This window comes from Leptosomus discolor, chromosome 7 (assembly GCF_034619465.1).
Source record: "Leptosomus discolor isolate bLepDis1 chromosome 7, bLepDis1.hap2, whole genome shotgun sequence".
NCBI lineage: Eukaryota > Metazoa > Chordata > Aves > Leptosomiformes > Leptosomidae > Leptosomus > Leptosomus discolor.
The window spans coordinates 63,561,645-63,584,443 of NC_141397.1; the positions used below are offsets into that span (position 1 = coordinate 63,561,645).

The following is a 22,799-nucleotide window of genomic DNA, read 5'->3' on the forward strand; positions in this document are numbered from 1 at the left end:
ACCGCCTTGCTGTAGGCTCTGCCTGTGTGCTGTTACGTTGCTGATTTGTTCAGGAGTTAAGGCGAATGATCCTGATCCGTCATCCAGGTGCCTCCGGGCCAGCTGGAGAGCGCGGCAGATATTTACAGTGGCCCTCCATTAAATGAGTTGCAGACCTGACAGACGGTCCTGCCGCCGGTGGGTGTTAGTCCTCTGTCAAGCCCGACGCCAGGAGCTGAGGGATAGTGCAGTCATAGCAAAAACCATTTGTCAGATACGATTGCTGGCCGCAACGGGGGGGGTTTCGAACGGCCCCGTTAAGGCTGAGCGATGCGGAGATGGGCGCAGCGTCTCTGAGCCGTTCGTTACACCGCTCGGGAAGGGTTTGCTGATTATATGTCTTGAGTTCAGTTTAGTGCCTGCCCGCTGCCACCTTATTTATAGCCGCTGCTTGAAGTCTGGTATTTATGGCTCGGGGCACCTCAGGAAAGTGCAGGTCAATTCCTGGGGTTCAAATGGAGTTTTGCAGCCTTGATCCTTTAGGCAGGACTGGGATGAAGCCAGAGCTGTCACAGCATGAACGGGATGGTTTGAATTGGTATGGGGGGTTGGTTTTTTTCAAGTGGGATTTTTGGTTTGCTCCTACTTTTTCCATGTGATAGCAGGCCTCGCCACGGTTGAGTGTCACTAGTAACAGCCTGTTGAGCATCGAGCATCACATTTTCTAACTAGATAAGGTCAGTCACTCTCTTTCGCAGCCTCGTGGGGCTGCACGTGGAGCAGCAGCGTTGCTGACCTTGTTGCTGGCACTTAAAATCACCGAGCATCGGCTGTCCCCGTGCCGCCACCAGCAACCTTCCGCTTGGCTTGAAACATGGGGTGGACCCTACGGGAGGTCGGTCCCAAATGGACTCCCTCAAAGCCAGGTAGTGTCATAAAGGAAACATCTTTAAAATCTTCAGCACCGTGATTGTGGAGGGGTTTATTGGCCTGAAATTGCCAAGAGGATGGAATCTCCTTTTTTTTTCCTCTTTTTTTTCTGTGTGATGGGTTCTGCCTGGCTGTGTTTTACATGGAAATTTGATGTATTTCCATAATGGGAAATGCAAAGCTGAGGAAGGTTTCTAATGGATCCTTAGAAGATCTGTCTTACAGATCACAGAATTTGGGACAAATTTTAACGAAGCAGACTACGCGTATCTCACTGTAAAATTTCTAGTAGCTTGTATTTGGTTTTAAACTTTTATCCAGCTCTTCCGTAGGAAAGTTAAGGTATTGACATTTTGAGGGAATACCCTTTCCCAATGGAAAACTTACAGCTTCTGTGTAAACACCCTAGGTTCACACGAGCAGCTTTTGTTAACAGAGGCCAGTATTTTGCAGGGCTTGGAAGCGTTGTGATACCCTCCGGCTCTTCTGCCGGCCGCCTGACCCGACAGAAATCCCACCGCTTTGTTCTGAGCCTGGATACATCCAGTTCAAAGGAGATGAATTACACAAGATTGCCCTTAAATTGTCGTTCCGCTGTAGAGGTCTAGAAATTGAAGAAAACATGTTCGACAAGAGACCGGGGGCGGGGGGAAATAAGGTGTAATTCCTATGTGAAAGAAATTAACTTTTGTTTCTCAGTTTATACAACGTGTGCTTGTCAGCTGCATGGTTTGAGGTGGGGGCTGCGCTTCGTCCGCTCTGCCTGACGTCTCTAAACCTTTGCTCTTGTTGCTCGGCTTAAGTAGCAGCTGGTTGGAGCTATTGTAGCAATATGGTTTGAAACAGCGGTAGCAGGACCCCGCTCTGTCTGTACACTACACTGCGTGATCGTCTACAGTCGTTTGTGTTTCCAGCGCTTACAATCAGAGGAAATCAGCCTCGGCAGCTTGTGGGCAAAAGCTGGTGTTGCGCTGCCCATGCAGGCCGTGTTTCAGCCCGTGGATATCGGAGGCTCCCAGGGAAGTTGTCAGCAAGAGATTTCTTTCCCTCCCGATGTCCAGGCCTCAGCGCAGGCATTTTTTCTTGTCGTCTTGCTGCAAGGGTGCACGGGAGGTTTAACGTCCATGAGGAGATTGCACGTGTGGTTTTCTGCACTTTAATTACCCTGGTGACATACAGACATGTCTAACCAGAAAAAAATAAACCATTTTCAGCATATTTCTCCTTCTAGCACATTAAACGGCTGAGTGGGATGTTCAGGTGCAACCAAAGATGGGAGCGATGCCAAGAAATCGACTTTTATAACTGAAACGGAGATTCCCTTTCTATTAAGATTATTTTTCATGAGGACAAGAAATGACTCACGCGGTGCTGGGGTGGCACAAAGCTGGGCGTGCTCCCCGTTTCCGCGGCGGTATTGATGAGGCAACGTCAGAGCAGCCTGGAAGATGGAGAGGCTGCCCAAAAGGCTTTCAGTAATTAACTTTCGTTACCTGATGCACTAAACTTCCTTCCAGCTCTTGTTTTCCTGCCTGGAAGACGCTTTTAGGTGTTTGTTTTACATCCACATGAAGCTGTTAGTCTGTAAGTATATCCCAAATTACTGTATATGATGAATAAAACCCGATTAATGGTGAAGAGGGTTGAGTTATATGTACATACGCATTGATCAGGCAGGGAAATAGGATCTGTCTAAACAGAAATACAATATTATTCCCTGTTTCAAACATAAAATCTTAAAGTAGCACTTCATACTGCCAGGTAGGAATAGTTTCATGATGGAAATTAAGCGACAATCTTAGAAGGATTTGAAGTGTTTTTACTATATTTCTAAGCACCTGATGGGTTTTTTTAAGCTGTTTTAAAAGAGGGAGTTCTTTAAAATTTGAGGAAAAAAACCATTATGTTGAGGTGGTTAAGGAATTATGAGACCTTACGTTTTCAGAATTTTTTTTTCAAGGTTCATGCTTTACAGAATTGACTTTTGCAGAAGAATTTTATTAACTGAAAGGGGCAAGTGCAGCTCATTTGTAGGAAACGGCCGCACGGAGGGGATTCAAGGACGAATGCCTGCGTGATGTGTGGGCTCTGCAGTGCCATACACCTTGCAAGACGTTTGAGGGAAAGGAGGTGGGTACTTTAAAAACACATATGTATTTTTGAAAGGTGTTGTGAGCGATCAGCAGCTTATTTCGTTCACAGGGGGTTAGCCCCGTAATTTGCCGAAATTGTGTGATATTTTGGAGACTGTAATAGCGTTTTCTCTAACCTACATAGCTTCCACTAAAAGAAATCCTGTAGCTCTTCAAACGTTTCCATAACCTATAAAGGAGTAAGGGATGAAGAAGTGCTAATGAGCACGATTGGCTTGGCCTTTGGCAAAATCTTTGACGACGGCTCGATGTCATTCGAGAAGCCGAAAATGCCCGTGGGAGATGGTGCCTGGGATTAGAACCCGGCCAAGGAGGAGGCACGCAGAGCCTTGCGATCCAGCAAAAGGCCCATCCCGGCACAAGGGTTTACAGTGATCCCACCCCAACCACGGGCTGGTGGGATCAGCTGTTTTCCGTGATGGGTTTGTCCCTCCCTTTCTGTGCAGCCACGGTGGTTTGGGGGGCGTCAGAGGAAGGGAAGGGCTGCAGCCCCGGCAGTTCCCGCAGTTCCTCTCACTGCCACAGCACGAACGAAACGTGGAGGGCTGCTGCTTGGTTTTATCGTTGCTTATCTTATAGATAAGCAGCGGGTAATTAGATTTATGTTTATGGCTTTGGATTAGACTTGGTGGGTCACTTGGAGGGCAGGCAGAGGCGGCGTTTCATGATCTTGACATGAAAGATCTCATAACACCGCATAACACCTCCCTCCCAATCCTTTTTTATCTTTATTCCCGGTGACTGGGAAGCAAGAGACTTCTGCACCCTCCCTCATATCCTTACGGTGGTTTTCTCAGTCCTGCCTGTTCCACAGGCTATAATCAAAGTTTTATTTGCATCGCCTGAGGGGTGTGTGCAGAGCACGTAAAATAGAAATTCAGGAGACACGTGGCTGGTCTCAACAGAAGGAGCTGAGGCAGGTGGGCACAGAGGACAGCTCTATTAGTGATAAAAATGTCATGTATCTGCCCTGAAAACTACTGGAGTCTTATTGCTTAGGATTTAAACTCCCTGTAAGGCAAGTGGAAATGCATGGTCTCTAAATGAGGAAGAAGCTGCATGCAGTGTGAGTTGCTAGTGGAGAGCAAATATAAATCTCTATTTTTGTTTATCCCACCTTTTGCAGTGTTCTGAGGAATGCTGTTTCCTTCTGGAGCTGACTGAAGCTCGAAAAGGCTAGTTCTTGCTTAATTAGTGTGTGAATTCAAGCTTTAGTGTTGAAAAAAGATGGGAAGGGGTTTTTTGAGTTGTTTTTCAGTTTGTTTTTTAATCAATCCAGCCAAGTACGGATTGGATTTCTTGCCCTGCAGCCGCTCGGAATGCATTGCTGCTCAAAGGCCATGGTAGACCTCTACGCTCCGGCCGTCAGGCATCACAGGAGTGCTGATGTACCCCCTCAGCTTGTGAAAGGGGACCCAGACTTACCCAAAAAAGCGATTGTGTGGGTTGATTTAACATACCTCCCATACGACTTGGAGTCACCGATAAGGCAGCACCGGTCTGAGCTGCTATTCCACTGCGAGTTCCATACCCAGGTAAGGGATCTGGCTGCCTCAAACCTGCGGCTGTTTTCAGAGATCCTGTTGGTGCAGGGCTCGTGTTATTTACCTAGAGATTCTCCCCAGCTCTGCGTTCGACCCTACGAAACACAGACTGCGAAAGCCGTGTCCATCCAAGCACCCGGGATATTCCCTTTCTGATTAAGGTTGGGGGGATCTTTTTCCCTGCAGCTTCACAGTGGTCCCAGCCGGCGCAGCCCACCTCCTCCTTCCGCAGAGCATCTCAAAGGCTGAGCATCCTTCGCCTGTGAAGCTTTGTGCCCTTCCAGTCCCCGCCTTGTCGTTTCCCCGTCTCTTTGCGTGTCCCTCAGTCTAAAAATTCATATTGATCACATTTGGGTTTTTTCTTTCTCTTGTCACTTTGCTTTGTTTCCAGAGATGAGATTAGACTAATTCCCTATTGCGTCAACTTCTGTTTAAGACAGACAAGCTGGAATTAATGTAGCTTTTAGCCCTCTGGGGTTTAATGCTTTCAGGCCAAATTCTAAGAGGACAGGGTTGGTCTCCCCAAAGATAATGATGCTGGTCTCTGTTTCTGAGGTCATCCCAGCCAAAACGGGCTGTGGGAGATGCTCAGTGAAAGTGTTGGGATAAATATCTGCAAAGAAAACAGATTTTTTTGACCTTTTGGTTGAGAGAAGAGACCTCTCCGGGTCGGAGAAGCAGGTGCGGAGGTCTGTCTGGAAATGTTGGCGGTGGGGGAGTTTGCAGGTGGGGCTGTGCAAGCCTGCGGAGGGACCGGGGGCTGGTCAGAGGCTGAACTTGAGAGAGGAGAGGGATGAAGGGGTCTCCAGAGACACTGGCAATTGGAGAAGCAAAAGGGAAGAGTAGGAGAGAAGTGGAAGAAGTGCTGAGCTGGCTGTGCTGGAGGAGGACGAGGGAGGCTGGAAAACGCTGTTGCAGTCTCGGCAGAAGCTGTTTCGATGGCGAGGCTGCGTTGCGTAGCGTGGAGCTGGAGGGAAGGAAAACCTCAAGCATCAAACCGGCATCTTCAGTGAGCTTGCAGGAACACAGGCAAGCAGTGGTAGCTGTAAAAATCGTCGAGGGTAATGATGCTTTTTTAGAGGGGCATTACGAAGATGCGCTGCAAAAGGACAGAGACAGAGAAGCATAAGGATGAGGCAATAACGAGTAAAAAAAGTAAAAATGAAGTCACTAGAGTAGGAAGATGGGTTGATGGGAGGCAGCACACGAGCAACCTCGGCGAGCGTTGTGCAAATGGGGAAGCAACGGTTAAAACATCGGAGGGGAAAGTCTCGTTTCTCAGTTTTGTCTGAGCAAGAGACTCTGTGCAAAGAGCCACGGAAAAAGTGGGGGAGGCCTGGGAAAAGCAGTGGGAAGGCACGTGTGGGAAGGACGGTTGTTCTGGAGGAAGAGCCTTGGCCAGGGACTTCTGCCATTCAAGAGGGTGAGGTGAGGGCAGGGTGGAGGTGTGATATCTCACCAAGGGACGGGCAGAAACTCGGGGTCAAAGAGGGGGAAGAGGAAGGGAAAAGGTTACCTGCGGCCTGAAAGCTGTGGGGCATGAGAGACGAGGAAAACAGAAGGAGAACTTGACAAAGAGGCAGAAAAGCAGCGACAACGTGAGCACGTGGTGAGATTAACTGCGCTTTTGCTAATGGATTAGGATGAAACGAGGGCATTGGGGGAATTTGAACCGACTTGGGCCATCCGGAGCCCAAGAGCTTTGCTCCTCACCCCGAGCTGCCCCACCAGCGGGGATCTGAAGTCAGGCATCAGCTGGAATTTTTGATGCCACATGCGAAGCACGAGATCTCCGGCGGCTGCAGGGTGAGCTGGATCGTGCCTGGGCTCTCTAATGGCTTTTAATGTATTAATCACTTGTTTGCACTTCTGACTTTTCTCCTCCTTTCGATAAAGCAGTTATCTAAAAGCTGATAGAGCCAGTGCAGCTTTGACTTTCACAAGGTGCCTCGTCTGATACTAAAATACAACACCAATAATCTTACCTGTCTCAAAAAAAAACCACAAACAAAAAAAACCCCTCTCTCTGCAGCCAGTATAGTACAGGTTTTAAATTTTCTGGTGATTTTCTTTGTAAACTGCTCAGCAGGGTATTATTCAGGCAGCTGCATCAAGGGACTAATATAACATGTGTTCTCAATTTTGGACCCTTTATGTTGGGAATTTTCCATTGTGCAATTGCATTAAATCTGAGGCGGCTGACAAGAGCACGATGTTTTCTAAATCTACACAAGGTTGAATGACTGAAATAAAAATAGATGGAAAAGAAAACAAAGTGAAATAAGTTTGCTTTCTCATGTAATGGCAGGCAGTAGCGTGAGGTCAGGGACTTAACGATAGCCAAGCCATCCGTCAGGGACCGTGAAATAACTGATCCTTCCTAAATCACTTTGGAAATTGTCTCCTTTTTCAGACAGGCGTTCTCTTTCGCTCACATGGATCATACAACGAGAAGACTGTGTTCCAAGTTATCATTTTTATATAAATTGTGGTAATAATGACTATACTTGTGAAGCATTTTACTTTCTAAACACCTGGGCTGTAGGATGTTATTTGCAGTATTTTCCTCACTAGGAAACGTATGACTTTTATTACCGCCTGTAAGAAAAATCCATGGTGGGCTGGTGGCAGGGGAGGGGGGGAGGGCAGTCTGTGGAGCAGTGGGGTGGTCTTGCCTGCAGGAGAGTCGATGGATTTACCAGTGCAAATGTCAGGCCAAGACGGCAGCTGCAGGAACAGCCGGAGCTCTGACCTGCCAAAAGGAGCATCCGTCGGGTCGTGGGTCAGGGAGGTTTGCGGCCTCGTGTGCGGCGCGGGGGTCTCTGTCCTGCAGCATGCCGGGATCCTTCTGGAGTTTTTTGGCTCTGTGTTCCTGTCCAACAGGGCCTTCACTTTTACCCTCATTTTACATCCTAGAGGTGTTTTTTTCAGCCCAAACTGCAAAGGTGGCCGTTCTTTTTCTCTCTGAAATTTAGACAAAATGCCAGACCAGCTTCAGCAGATGCCAGCACGATGCCACTTGAACGTCTGTTAAGGAGAGTTTCATAAAAAAAAGCAAAGGGGGGTGCCCGTTATTGCTATAATTTTCTTACTGAAGCAGAGCTTTAGGCATGTGCAGAGTTAATAGCTTTTGCTCAGGTGGAGAATGAGGTGACCTCAAATGCTAAATCCCATTTTGTTCTGCTTAAATGACCAGCTGCACCCCGCTACAGCAGTTCGTACCCTCGTTATTATTTTGTTGTCTTTGTGTCTTGGATACTGATATTTTAATTACCAAGTCCTCTGGGGTTAGAGCAGGTCTGTTCACCAGGGTGCTGAGGCCGGCCGCCCGCATCTGAACAGGGCTCCTTTCGGCACAGCCTTCCTCACGCCCTTCCCTGCATCTCGGTTAGTCTTCAGAGGAGATATTTCTTGAGCAGGCAGCTCATCTGGCTGAGTTCCTGGGGTGATCCTGGTGGATGGGTTCCTCTACATGTCCTGTCGTGAGGCGAGCCGTGAAGTTGTGCAGTTAGCAGGGGGTTTTAGCCACAAATGGGAAACTCTATCCGTTTAGGTCTGCAATGTGTCCATCAGTTGCAAAAAATAGTAAAAATATATATATATATATGCTTGTCTTGTGAAAAAATAGCCGTAGTTTAGCGCTGTGCAGGACAGACCACTAAGTTAAAAATACATCTTCAGAACACAGTGCATCTAAACACAAATTGTTTATTATTGGCTATTTTAGTTGTACCAGTCATGGGATATTCAAGTACTGACATGGGAACAGCAAAACGCAGTTTTTAATTCTGGGTTTGGACAGCAACCCAACAAGGGGCAGCCATGAGAATTGAGATTTAAGACCGCAGAGCGTAGACTTGAACCCTAACAGAGCTCCCCAGGAGCAGAACCAGGGGTCACGAGGCCGCTGATGGGAGGCAGTGCTGGAATGCCCCGTGGCTGATATTAAAACCTACGAGCAGAGACGCGTTGCTTTGTAACACGTCGGTTGAGTCTCCTCACCAGGGCTCTTTGTCAGGCAGGCAGGCCCCAAGGGCTTCTTCCAGCGCACTCCAGCGGTGGATGCACCTATTTTTAATGAATAATCAGATGTAAATTAGCAACAGAGATGAAAACTGAACTGAACTCAACTCAACTCAACAAGCACTCATGTGTTTCTCTGCTCTACCCAAAAGGAGAAGCAAGCAGCCATTAAGTTCATTTTATTTACTGCTGAAGGACACCAGAGCACCTCTTGTAACAGTTCGAGCAGCGCTGGGCGGTCTGAAGTGAGTGCCAGGCACGTTCCCTTTTAATGTTTGTTAGTGTATGTCTAAAAACTTCCTTGCCAGCCTTCAGTTCTAAAGCAAGAAGGAAATTGTGACATCTGGTCCAAAGCCCGTGCAAGGAACAGCTGCAGTTTTTATGAGTACAGCCCGCCCTAGCTGGAAGGGGAGAATACAGAAAAGGCGTGGTCTTGATAGGATCTGTTTTGCTCAACATTCATTCCACTCTGCATCAATTCAATGAGGAAGATGAAAACCATAGTGTTCGCACTTGAAAAACAGCCAGTTTTTCTAATATTTTCCTGCCGCTTTAGCCAACACATAGGATGCCTGTTGGATATGGTGGTCAATCACTAATTACATTTTCTGTGTATTTAAAGGTTAAAGTAATTAAAAGTGTCAAATCTGTTCCTCTTTTCAATAACAAAGAATAAAAAAGCTGACCTCGGTTCTTGCGGGGATGAGGGGAGAGAGCTCTGTTTTCTCCCGTGCACGGTCCAGCGCAGTAGTTTCAGTTCACAGAAGCTGCGAGGGGGCTCTGGGGCTAATTTGTACTTTTATTACTTTCCTTGGCCATTCGGAAAAGCCAGCTCTCAGACAGAGACGGGAATACACTCCTCCTACTTCAGCCCCTCTCTGCCATTATTAATAGAAAGGACATTAATAGAAGGGACATTTTCCTGCTAATCATGTTTAGATACATAGGTAGATGGATAAATAAATAGATAGATGGATAGATGGATGGATGGATGGATGGGTAGATAGATAGATAGATAGATAGATAGATAGATAGATAGATAGAAATGTCCCCCATATATTTGTTTTGCTTCCCATTCCCTTCTGTGTTTTCCAGGTACAACTTGTTTGATCGCACTGTTGTCAGATAAAGAACTCACGGTGGCCAACGTTGGTGATTCGCGTGGAGTGTTGTGTGACAAGGACGGGAATGCCATCCCCCTGTCGCACGATCACAAGCCCTACCAACTGAAGGAGAGGAAGAGGATTAAAAGAGCTGGTGAGTCGTAACATTTTTGCTTTGGATTGAAGGTTCATCTTTTTTCTTCTCTGCTCTGTCAATAATATAGACTTTTCCCCTGAGAGAGACTGAAAAGTACTAGACTGAGGCATCAGCAGATAAAATCTTCCATTATTAATACAGCACTTTTCAGTGGGATGTCATGGTGCAGACAGAGAAATGGAAGCAGATTGACCGATCCCTTAATGAGCCAGTGTCGGAGTAAGAAGAGCAGCCTTCATCTTCAACAGCCAGTTGACTGTCCTGGCCAGTTCCCTTCTGATCTCTGCAGGGAGCACATTAATAAACAGCAGCGTTTCAGGCTTCTGCACACCAAACCGCATCAGCAGCCTTTATGTGAGAGGCTGGGTCTGAAGCTGAGCGAGGTTTAGCTCCTAAAATAAGCAGAGCACGGATCTAATTCATCAAAGCTATTTTTCGTGGCCACATAGTGACTGCTAATGAGCACAAACATGTACATTGTAGCAGGAGTATAGGGAGAGAATGTAAGAAACAGCAACTTTTCCGCAATACATCTGTCTCGCTTTCATCACTTGTCAGTTTAGCGACCTCCTGGTCTAGAAATCACATTTGGATCATCAAGTTTAATAGCCAATTCTCCATGAATTTGTCAAAGTCTCTTTTGAACCTGTTTCTGGTTTGGCTCCCACAGCAGCCTGCAGCAGCAAATTATTTGACGAAGGAAAAAACGTTCCTCTCGTTTGTGCGAAACCTACCGATGAGCGTTGCCTCCAGAGATGCATTGCCTCTCTGCCTCCACGTCTGCGTCTGTAAAGTAGAAATAACGAGTTTTTCTCAGAGTATAAAACATTTGTAAAACCTACAGGATATCAATACCCTCTCACCAGCATAAATGCCGGTACCTGTGCAACGTGCACTTTCCTCTCAGGTCGCTTTTGTCGTGGTGGGGATCCTTCCTGCTGCCAGCCAGAGAGCCGAGGTCACGTACAGTCCCCAAAGGGGCAGAAAAGGGACACAGATCCTAAGAAGAAGGAATAGGAAAAATCTTGGTCTCGCTTTGCTTCAGCTCCATACTTGGGGGATGCATTAATAAGATTTGGAGATTTGTCTGTAAAATGCCTTCTCTCTTAGCCAAGTCCAGGGCCTCTGTGCAATTGTTCACCGCGAGAAGGCCGTCACCTAGGAGAAGAAAACCCTTTGATTATTTCATTTGTCTAGAAGTGAGGCTTTATAGCACAAACCCATGTAAAATTAACCTGGATTTTCACAGGAATTTCCAGCTTGGGAAGAAATTATTGTAACGGACAGGTAAACGTTAGAACCATCGGCAGCAAAACAAGAACTGTCCATCTAGCCTAGTGACTTAGTGAATTCGCTTCCTCTGTTACCCGTTGCCCCATTGTATTATCATGATCGATACGGCCTCCTGGTGCTGTTAAAAACATACAATCCCATTTACGTCCCTGCCGGCTACTTTTGCATTTTGCAACACCCCTTCCTTACATACAGTAAGCGTAAAATTGAAGCAAAGTGCCCAAACTGAATTATCCAGCTTGCATTGCTACTGTGACCAGACTTTTTTCCACCATCCAGATGCTTCCTTGTCTTGTAGAACTGAAGGAAGCGACAATCGCCACATCGTTATGGTACATTTCAGTTTTCCAACTTTATGTTGCCCTGTCGGTAGCTCCAAAGCGACGGCGCATTTAGGATTAGATTTAATTTAAAAGTGAAATCCATCTGGCCACGGTTGAGAAACTGTCCTTCCAAACTCCGTCTGATATAAATCCATTTGAGGCAGCCTGCAACAGCAGCTCAAAGAAAAGCGGGGCTTGCCCTCTGCGTTTCAGCGGCGCGTTAGCATTGGGAGGACAAGCGTAAAGCAAGCCGTCATTTTTCGCTGCCGTGGCGGATGTTCAGGAGACTCGCTGCTTGCTGCTCTCAGCGGTCGGTGGCCGGGGAATGAATTCAGTCCCTCTCTTTTTCCCATTCCCAGCAGCTGCGTACAAAGCCTTAGTCAACCCAGAACCTGCAAAAACAGTCGGGTTACCAGTCCGACGTGACGCAGACGTCACAGGGTCTGGGTCAAGACTTGTTTTTTCGCCAAAGGCTGGCTGATGGAGCTCGTCCCACAGCCGAATGAGATCGGGGTCCCGCCACTCTGCCCCGTTCCTGTCGGACAGGGCAACGCACGTGCTGCGCTACAAGGATGCTGCTTTCCCTGGAAAATCTCCTTCTGCGGAGGAGCTTGAGTGATGTCTGTAGTATCAGCGTAAGACAGTGGCCTTGAAACAACCGTGGGTTTGGCTTGTGAAGAAACACTCGGTTGTAGAGCCACAAGGTGACTGTCACCGATAGAAGTTTAAGTCATTCACCTTGAACATAATCCTCCGAGCTCAGCTCTCGCTAACGTGCAAAATGTTTGTGCGGTTGCCAAAAAGCTTCTGTTTCTTTAACGTCTTTTCCTCTCCAGTGGCAGACAGTTTGCTTTTCCAGGAGCATTTTTTTATGTATTCTGCACGGATGGTTTTATAAAAGAAAATAGTAGAAGTGCCAACAGACACTTCAGCAAACCACTTCAACTTGTGCCGTGGGCAGTTCCAGGTGAGAACGGCCCCGGAAAGTCACTTTGTACGTGTAAGCACAGCCTGCAGAGACTGGAGTGAGCGTGCTGCAGCGAGTCACGGGTGCAGGCACTGCTGTCCTCTAATTATGTGTTAAATGTCTCCTTAAAACTGCCTCTTAATTGCATTTTGCTTCCCCTGTGGTTACACTCCAGTTACTGTAGTCCTAATGGCTTACGCAAAAACCCTGGGCTGGGGAGCAGGGGGCTGTGTAATGTTCAACTGAGGCGCCCTCAAAACACCAGCGGCAGGTCGAGGCTGGTGCGAGTGCACGCCTGAAGAGGAGTCGCAGGAGGCTCGCGAGGCCTTCCTCTCTTTGGCTCTGGAAGGAAACAGCTTCGTCAGGGAGACGGCCTCGAAGTATTCATGAAAACTCCCAGCTAAAAAGTTTTGCTTCTGCTGGTTCTAACACAAATCAGGTTTCAAGCTGTAAATGATGACGAATCGTTAAAGGAAACGTAGGTTCACCTGCCAGCAGAAGGAATTTACAGATGAGATCAGCCAACCGGGAATGGAAATGCTATCGTAGGGTTTAGGCGGCTGACAACGCACAGGCTGAAGTGCAGAGCTGAAAACATTCCGATAACGACACAGAACAAAGTCATTTATGAGAACATCAAGGCAGGCAGATGGCAGGTATAACAGACACAGTTCACCCGATTTTGTCATGCATTTTAACGCTCCACGTTTGCAAATTATTTGTCCTCAAGTGACTTCTCATTCCTGTTAAGGTGACAGGACTATTGCTGTGAAACAGTGCAGGCAGTGGCAGGCAGATGCACGCACAGGGATTGAAGGTGCCTCAATTTTACGCTTTGACCTTGGACACTGAACCATTCCCTCCCTGGCACAGTCAGGCTGTGTGACGGCCACGTCCTGCCTCTGCCGGACATCAATTTCAGTGCGAAACATATCTCACTATAAGCAACACCTGAATAAAAGAATATGTTTTTAACTAGAAGTAGCCTTAATCCTGGTGACGGTAAAATCAGTCAGATCTCACACTGCATTTTTCTGATTTGAAGTAAAATTTCGTGATGGGTTTGTTCACAACAGGTTTTTGCTCCTTTTTGACGCGGCTCATTCGAGGCAGTTCTCTAGAAGAGCCTATAAACGTGTTTGCACTTGCTTCTTTGCTTTATGCCATGAAGTGAGATGTGAGTCCTACTGCAGGGTGTTCTCAGTGTTGTTCCCTTCATAGATCTTCTGAAATGGGGAAAACAACTACGCAGAAAAGGGCGGTGTTTGCTAGCACAAGAATATAAAGATTTGCTTTCAGCATTGCCGTCTTAACGCTGCCAGGAGGCTTTCTGAGCAGTCAGCTGCGTAGCACAGGGATGCCTGCGCTCAGTAAGTTGTCGGCCTCTCTGGGGAACAGAGAGCACGACGCCGCTTGGCTCGAGAGCAGAGCCATTCCTGACGCCTCTGCTTCAGCTCTTGCAACAGCTCTAGCGGCCACAATCCAACTCTTCCCTGCAGCGCTCCGAGATCCGCTTAAGGCATCTCCTGCTTTTTGAGATGTGTAACATCTGTAGACCTCAGGATGCGGCAGGATGGATTTTGGGTGGGTCTGGCAGGAAGCCAGAGAAATGCTTGAACTTTTTAAAAAGAACTGCTTTAAGTGTTGGTGTTTCTCTCCAGGTGGTTTTATCAGCTTTAATGGCTCCTGGCGCGTTCAGGGGATCCTGGCCATGTCCCGCTCGTTAGGAGATTACCCTCTGAAGAACCTGAACGTTGTCATTCCCGACCCCGATATTCTTACGTTTGACCTGGACAAACTGCAGCCAGAGTTCATGATCTTGGCGTCGGATGGTCTGTGGGATGCTTTCAGCAACGAGGAAGCTGTCCGATTCATCAAGGAGCGCTTGGATGAACCACACTTCGGTGCAAAGAGTATAGTGCTACAGTCCTTCTACAGAGGATGTCCTGATAACATAACAGTGATGGTGGTGAAGTTCAGGAATAGCAGCAAAACGGAAGAACAGTAATTGCCGGCGGTTCTCTGCCTCACTCTGAACTTAAAACAAACTCGCACATTTTAAACATAGTAGAAAGCGCTAGTAAATACCGTTAAGATTCTACACAAAAGGAACAGATCCCTCTGGTCTTTGTTCTTTGCTTAACAAAGGAGCAATACAACAAATACATTCTGAGTGATGATAAGAATTGAGTTTGTTCGCGTGTACCTGTCTCCTGTGACCTCGCTGCTCCTTCGAAACTTAACTGTAATCTTCCATTTCAGAATTTTCTTTGCAAATCCCCCGTAGACTTTTCACTTGGTTCCTTACCTCCCACTTCTAACAGTCAAAGGTGCGTTCAGAAGCACAGCAGGGTCGGGGCCGTGCTGCCGCTCAGTAGCAAGCGGTAGGAACGATGCTGCTTTTCCCTCGTAGGCGTGACCCTTCAGAACGATGCCCTCACGCTTCTCATGTCTTTTGTTTTTTCAATCCGCAGTGATAAGGTTGTACAGGAAAAGGTTTGCGATTATTGGCCCGTTCTTGAAGGAGGAAGAGGAGCCAACTATTAGCCTGCTACCCCAGAACCAGCTCTCTCGCTTGGTTTAACCTCCCCCCGCCCCCCCTTAAAGAAATCCCCACCACGCATGTGATTAGGTATAGTTACTGAATTACCTGAAGCCACATGTTTATTCAGGCTGTGCATTATTCTAATGACATTTCTTCTGTGCCATATTGTATTCAACCAACTTCAGCAAAATACCTTGAGGTCTGACACCTTCTGTATCAAAAAATAGCTCTGTTGTGATGGAAGAATGGCTGTCACTCACCGAGAATCACCCTTACGTTGCTGTTTTGGCATGGACTTTTCATCGGCATGTAAAGGAAGTAGCGCAAGATAAAATTAATTTCGTTAGTGACTGGAAAACTAATCAAAACAGGGCGTTCCTTAGAGCTACCTAGATGGAAGTCAAGCCTATTAAAGACTTCCTTGTGCCACTGCAGATTAATTTGTGGTGTTAATCTGGGGGAAGACCACTTTAGAACCGTTTTGGGGTATAATCTATAAATGCCAGGCAGCGTCGCTGCACTGCAGGGACGAAAGCTTGTGTTAAGCCTAAGTTTAGCTCTAACTGTCAGTATTTAATTGTATTTTGGAATCTGTGACTACTGTCAGTTTAAACAACGACAGTCAGAGTTTGCTTTACATCTGAGAACTTGGCTGGCTGCTTCACGATCGAGAGGCAGCAGCAGCAGCGAGACAGGGCAATGCACGTTAGAGGAACAGAGCCAGGGCCTGAGCTGGAGGATCATGTTTTGCACGGCTTGCTTGCCCGTATCGTCTCTGGCAACAAATCCCTGCAAAACGTGGTCCTGGACGATCCGCTGAAGACTCTTGTCTTCAAGGTGATGGAGTTGTAGGTATTTGGGTCCTGAGGCGGATCAGGGATATAATGCATTAACTAACACTGCCTGTTTCTTGGGTCGAGGTACAAAATTGCTCAGTTAAAAAGCTCCCAGTTTCTCCTCACCCACCGGTAGCATTTTTGGGCAAGTGGCTTGCTGGTCCCTGACACGCTGCGATGTGTTGCGGCCGCGCTGAGCGGGCGTGGGTCTCTCGAGACAAAAACGAAAGAGCACAACTTTCCGCATGAGAAGGAATTCCCATCTTAAATCTTCTCATTTTTGTTCCTAGGTTATCTCTTCCCCAACAAACTTCCCTCCTTTAGTTTGTCTGGAGATAATCACAGCTCTTAATTGGATCTCTTGCTATTCCCAGTGCTATTCAAATCGCGTACGTATCCTTTAGCAGGCTCTGGGTAGAGCCCCTCGACTGAGGAGCAGACCAGAGAAAAGCAGAAGTTTGAAAGCACCCAGCATCCTCTGAAACCAGCGGGCACCCAGCCCGCACTGGTCCTTCCCCAGAGGACGGAAGGTTTCAGACTTCTTAAATCTCTTGAACAGTGCATTCAGTGAATTTGAAATGCGACTTTGCAGTTAAATTGAGCAGCGAACAGGAAGTGTTAATAATTGCAGAGCGCTTCGGCTGTTTGATTTCAAAAAGGTATTTGAGGTCAGGACGCTGTGAAATGAAACCCTTGTGTGATATTTTCACGGGAGTGCTTAATCATGTCCTCGGTAATGCTACAGCAGCAGTATTGAAACCGCTCCGGGCAGAGCATGCAGCGTTTGCCTTTCCTTTCTCCTTCACAGATGATGTTTCCATTGCACTGGCTTTTCTTTGTAGGACACAGCTTGGATGTTTGTCAAAACAGCTGCCCAGGGAAAAGAAAAATTAGCCCCAGCAGCCTACAGAACCCTAAAGCAGAGGGACGCTTGGGGAGCAGAGACATCACCACTGGACCTTCCCAGGCATTTGAGAAGTCGGAGCTGGAACAAGGGTCAGCTCCAAAGAAAACACGATAGACTGACGCCGCTTGAGCGAAAAGCTCAAGGCTGCCACTGAGCCACTTGCAGCTCACAGTCTCCAGGTTAGGGAGCATTGACGAGGGATGCTTGACCTTCTCCCCAGCACAGCTCGCTTCCTGGTTGCTCCGGCACTCGGGATAGACAGGGGAGTGAGGTGGCAGGAGTCGTACGCGTTCCCAGAGTCCCGAAGCAGCCATGAGGAAGCAGTGGGAGGGCGGCTCGCTCTGGGAGTAAGCCATGCCACGGGATTTAGGAAAACACCCAGTGCAGTGCAATACAGAACTGTTTTGTGGACTTGTCTGGATATTTAGTCCCGGATTCATTTATTCTTGTCACTCGCAGGCTCATCCAGTCCTTAATCAAATCAGCCCCATCCCATTCTTCAAGCATCTGCAGTTGCAACAGTTGTTTCAGCACCTTCCGTTATCCCTGCAGCGCTCCCCCCTTTGTTGTAGCTCCCTTTCCTGGCCAAAGGCATTCACGCCAATGATCTCCGGTAAGGTCGTTGACTTTTGGTTTTATTCCTTAAAAAAACGGGTTACAGCTCCTTTAGGTTTAACGATGAAGGACTAACGGAGGTGAGAGGCTTTGTGCAGTCTTCCACATCCATGCGCAGTGCCTGCCTGTGCTCTCCCTGCTGGACTTCTAAGTCTTTAATGCAGTTCTAGAATCTCTAACTGTCCAGTCGTACGGATTTATGCCAAATTCAGCCGTGATAACATACAGCTGTTGGGCGACAGGATTAAATCACATACATACTGCTAAAGCAGCCTAAATGATCTAGGGTCTGATCCTCCACCGCCTCAATAGTATATCCTACATCTGGAAAGAGCTGCCAGACACTGTAGCCAGAAATATCCCCACGTACGCTCGAGCAGCGTGGCAGAATGCGCTGCGGCATCGGCGAGGCAGTCCTTCCAGCACACCATCCTCAGTCCTGCTTTCCTGCCTGGGCACCTCTCCAATAAAAAACCCAAAGGGAGATGCATTTTGATTCAAGTGGCTTGCACACACCTAAATTCTTGCTGTAGGTGTTTGTGGTAGGTTTTTTTGTCGTTTAAGCCTGAGCAGCTCCATCAGTGACATCTGTTCCTCAAGTAATGATGGTTTCTAATGGCAGAAAACGGATCTGTCAGGTTGCTGCCAAAGAGCATCTTTCGTATGGTCCGATAGGAAAAAATGTACCTGGTGACCAGTCACCTTACCCAGTACCGGATCCCCGGTCCCAGTGCCAGCCTGGTTAGGCGGGATCACAGCTCCGTCTAGTGGCTGGCCTGGCCTAAGCACGGTAACCAAGCACCAGCTGTCCGAGTTAGTAGTTGCCCTCTTAGCCCGTGAGAGAAACCCGTGCGATTGAAGGGCCCGGTTGACCCACAGCGCGTTGCCGCAGCCCCGCTCCCTCCGGCCCAGCCGGAGCAGTGCCTGCCCGGGGTCTGCCCGACGTGGGCGAGTGCGTTTTTGAACGCTTCTCGGTGGGATCCAAACGTTTGGCAAGCACGGCGGACGCGGACGGCAGCGATCGGGCGTAGGAGGGTCCGGAATTCGTTGCTGCTCCCAGGGGTGGCAGGAGAGGTGATTTTATCGCGTGTACATGGACTTCTTTTGGGGCAACAGCCAGCAGCAGCGGTCTGGGCGCATCGATCCTGTCTCACGGGGGCGGGATGGTCACAGACACCACTGGGAGGGCTGTGCTGTAGCCCGACGGTTTCTAAACATACAGAATTTGAAAGGAATGAGCCTGTTGCACTGAACAGAATGTTTGGATCGATATAAGTAAAGTAAATGCCATCTGACATCGCGAAGTTAGACGTTACTAACCAGCACAGGTCAGTAGACAGCTCTACTGACTCGTGAACACAAGGTCAGTACCAAAACTGCTGCTCATGTTATTACGGTATTGTGCAATTTACCTAAAGTAAAATTTAAAAAGTTGCGAAGTTTTTAGAATACAGAAGTCTGTACTAAAGCAGTGCATCAGCCTGAAGTAACGGTGTTCGCTCCGTAAACACTGATGCCGCGTCTTGGAAATAGGGGCACGTTGTTGTTCAGCTGCCTCGCAGAGTATATTACACCCTTGCTTTAGTCACGTATCGCTACAGTACCCGATACTTCCTTTACCCAGAGAAACATTTAGTAAGTGATTATACTAAATTAAAAAAAAAACCCTTGCCAGCCTTTCATTTCCTAAAGTAGGGGTTTAGGCTCCATCCCGAACTCTGGCTGTCCAAAATCGCACGGTTAAAATTTAGACTCTTCTGCTGATGTTTGGCAACTGTACAGGGCAGGCTGCTGCCCCTCACTGTGCTCAATATATTTATAAATTACCTTTCTAAACCCGAGGACTCCTGTCTAAAAACATACGTACAATTAAGGTAATACTGAGTTGAAGTTCAAGTCACTTTTATTTATATAGTGCTGACTACGTAAGGCTTCGGGAAGCAGCAGCTTGACACTGGTTTCCCTTGGGTAACTTCAGGCTCCAGGTATCAGTTGTCTGTAGTTACCCAGGATAGTCCAGGTGCTCTGTGTGCAGTCAGAGCAGTTGAAGCCTGTCTAAAACCGTAAATAGAGGCTCACATCAAGAGCAACTCTTGAGTAGAGTTTTGAAATCCACTTGTATGAGCAGGTCAGCCCCTCCGTCTGCTCTGCTGAGGCTTGCGGAAGAATTCCGAATTAGTTGAGCAATGAGGAGAGCTAAAGCTGTTTTCTGCATGTAAATGGCCAACCCTGTATTCCTTAGAGCCTGTGGAGACACATCGGTACTCCCAGGGACACAGTTGCTCAGAGATCCACTTCGGCCTGTATTAATTAAATGACTAATTGGTTAATATGTTTTAGAAATCAAAAAGCAGGACTGTCAAACACCAGTCCTCAGGAATTCCTACGTTTATGTTGTTCTCACGTGCATGAGCAGGTATGAAAGGCAAGCAGGGGTTATCGATGCTGGACTCACCAGTGAAGTCCAGTTTTGTGCCGTTCAAACCCATCTACCTCTGACGTGGCGACCTGCAACCATCGCGTGGCTGTTAACGACGACGTTAACAGGAGCAGCGTCTGGGAAACAACTTCATGTGTGAACGTTGCACTGAGGGACCGTAAACCCCCGCCTCTCTGGAAGTGCTCTCTCAGAAACGATGGAGACAGGCTCGTCATGCAAACGAACCGCACGTTCAGAACTCCGCAAGGGCAGGTCAGAGCTTTATGAACAAAGCCCCTGCCCGGCACACGAGGTAACAACCCCGCGTGGTTAAGCGACGCGGCTGGGTTAACGACAGCTTCCATTTAGCAGAACATGGCTGCGCTAGCGGAGAGGAGAACTCTTTGGGCGCGTTTGTAATGCTTCTTCACTCCGAGCCAGAAGGGGCTGACGGTGTTAATCATTATTGTGAGCTCAGGGGAGTCTGCACCTTCCTCCCAGGTCGGGGAGCACTGCAGGCCCAGCATTGCAGAGAGGTGCGGCTGGGACTCGGGGCTGAGCCCCGTCCCGGTGGGGATGGATGTGACACCCACACACCGTCCTCTCTCGCTGTAAAAAACTTTCTTTTGGATTAATGCGGCCCGGAAAATTCATGGGTAAAAGGGACAAAATTGATGCGCTGCGCAGCAACTGTTGGAAGGCTGGAGGTACACAGAGCTCAGACATAGAAACTGGCTGGGGAGAGGTCGTTTGGGGTAAACGTTGCCTTTTTAAGGAGGAAAACAAAATCCCAAAGTCCCATAAGGGCGGGCGAGACAAACTGTATCACAGGTGGCGTTTCCTCATACGAGTTGCAGGTCGGTACTGCCGTTGGCTACAGCAGCACTGCAGAGAGAGGCTCTCCTGGCTTTAGCCCTGTGAAAGAAAGTGGCTTTAGGATTTCTAGAAACCCAGTACATAAACAGAGGGGGGGAGGCGGGGTTTGGCTTGGTTTGCAATTGTAGGGGTTTTTTACAATTGTGTGTTTCTTTCACAATGGTAGGTTTCTTTCATCATCGTAGGTTTCTTTTACTATCGTAGGTTTCTTTTTTACAATTTTAGGTTTCTTTAAAGTGTGGACTCAGGTACACATGAGAAAAACCCCCACCAACAACCCCAACCATCTGCTTAGCTTCTTTTGAACTTTGTTTTCTTTCCTTCCTACGTGGAGCACTTGCACTTGGAGATGGTTTACAGCTTAATATGTCAGACACAGTATTGGCATTAAAACCTGACAAGCTTAATTTAACAGAGACTGCAGAAAGTGTTCCAACTCCTTCCCTACCACCTCTGTCTTCAGCAAACTGTAAAGTGCTTAATAAATGACCAAACTGGCACACGCTACTCAGCCAAAAATCCGAAAACCAGGGAGCAAAGCTCTGCCTTCCCAACTCCTTCAACATCCCTAACACACCAACAGGCATGTACAGGAGTTCAGGGTCACATTGTGCAGTTAACTTTCCATCAGTTTTTAGTTTAAATTTAAAATTACATTATTTACTGTGCATCCAGGTATCCGTGAGTTACTTGCAACGAACTCGCACTGAAGTGCTTTAGTCGCAAGTAGAAAACGTTAAGACAAAACTTAGGAAAATAGTGCAAACTGTCTGTGTCCTGTTAATACTGAACTGATCGTGGAGAATAATGCCCCTAAACTGGCAGCACGTTCTGCTTCATGGTTTGTTTTGAACTCCTTTGCTCTAGAGGGCACACAAAACAGTTAAGCGTTTTGACTTTTTAGCTCTTCTGAAATAACATACAGGCAACACGGGCTCGACATTTTATGTCGTAGAGTCCTTTTGCTGTCCACCCAGCAGCAGCCTCCCAGCGCCTTTGGCCAAGGGATTATTCCTGGGCCGTCCGGGTCAGAAGACCCACCATTTTCACGTCAAAATCACAAGTGCTTGGCATTCTGATTTAATACAACTTTCTGACCCACTTGCCTAACGAGATAAAGAATCTTAGGATTTGGAACAATCTTAGCCTGGGGTTTAGGTTCGGGTTTCGTACGATGTTGTAGGCAGATGCAATAAAATTTGGGGCCACCATGGACTTAGCTGCTTGTATTAGTTCACAGCCTTCAGCTTTGATGCCTCTTGCATGGCTGCTCACACTAGAAACCTTCCTGGTATTTGCTTTAAGCAGAGACATGAGCTTAGTTACAAATTTTTATGGTCTTTTAAGCAATAATAAGGTCAGACTCAAATACAAACCAGATTTGGAAATGATTTTTTTTAAAAAAAACAGGCACAGGAGTATTTTGCCATGTCCATTTCTTGCGGAATTGCTCTCCCTTTAGGTTACAATTTCAGGTGGCATAAACAGAGCACTGCGTACGAACCTACATGTATGACAGCGAAAGCCTGGTAATCTGTGATTGGTGTCACCATTCTGGGGCACAAATATGAGAAATCCCTCGGGTGGTGACAGTCGCGTTTCCACTGCAGCCCTGCGCGGTCGTGTCTCTGTGGCACTCGCTGCTGCTGCTGCTGCTCCGCTCACCAGGAGCACGATTTGCCTCATCTGTCCACTTCTGAAGAGGGCACAGTCTTTCATAATGACATTTTTTGGGGGGAAAAGCAATACAAACTGTGCTGTAGTAACAGTGTTGTTGTGATAAATAATTTATTTCTGAACATTTAACGTGGCAGGCTTACAAAAATAAATGGAGGGTTTTCTTACGGTGTGTAAACAATCAAAGAACAAGACAAACATCTCTCACAGAGCTCTCAGGATCCGACCACAGTACAACAATCAAATAACAGGTCCTAAACCCATCGGAACAGCTGTAGCTTTACCTGTTTCTAGAAATACAATAGCATTCTTTCCTCAGTTATGCAATACTGTATCTTTAGCTGCTTAGTTTAACAAAAAAAAATAATCTATTTTTGAAAAACTTTGACCTTAACATACCTTCTTAGAACACTGACATCTGAAACACTTGTCTAGAGCGTATTCCCCGCCCC

The 22,799-nt window shown here is 47.4% G+C and overlaps 1 protein-coding gene across 2 annotated transcripts in view; it reads left to right on the forward strand.

The window, feature by feature from the left end:
• PPM1L (protein phosphatase, Mg2+/Mn2+ dependent 1L) overlaps nt 1–14,480 on the forward strand; it is a 96,499-nt gene extending 82,019 nt beyond the window's left edge. For both annotated transcript variants that reach the window (XM_086468310.1, XM_086468311.1), the window contains exons 3-4: nt 9,725–9,886; nt 14,134–14,480. In XM_086468310.1, coding sequence (XP_086324436.1) covers nt 9,725–9,886; nt 14,134–14,480 — 509 coding nt within the window. The remainder of the gene's footprint in view (nt 1–9,724; nt 9,887–14,133) is intronic.
• The last annotated feature ends 8,319 nt before the right edge of the window (nt 14,481–22,799 follow it).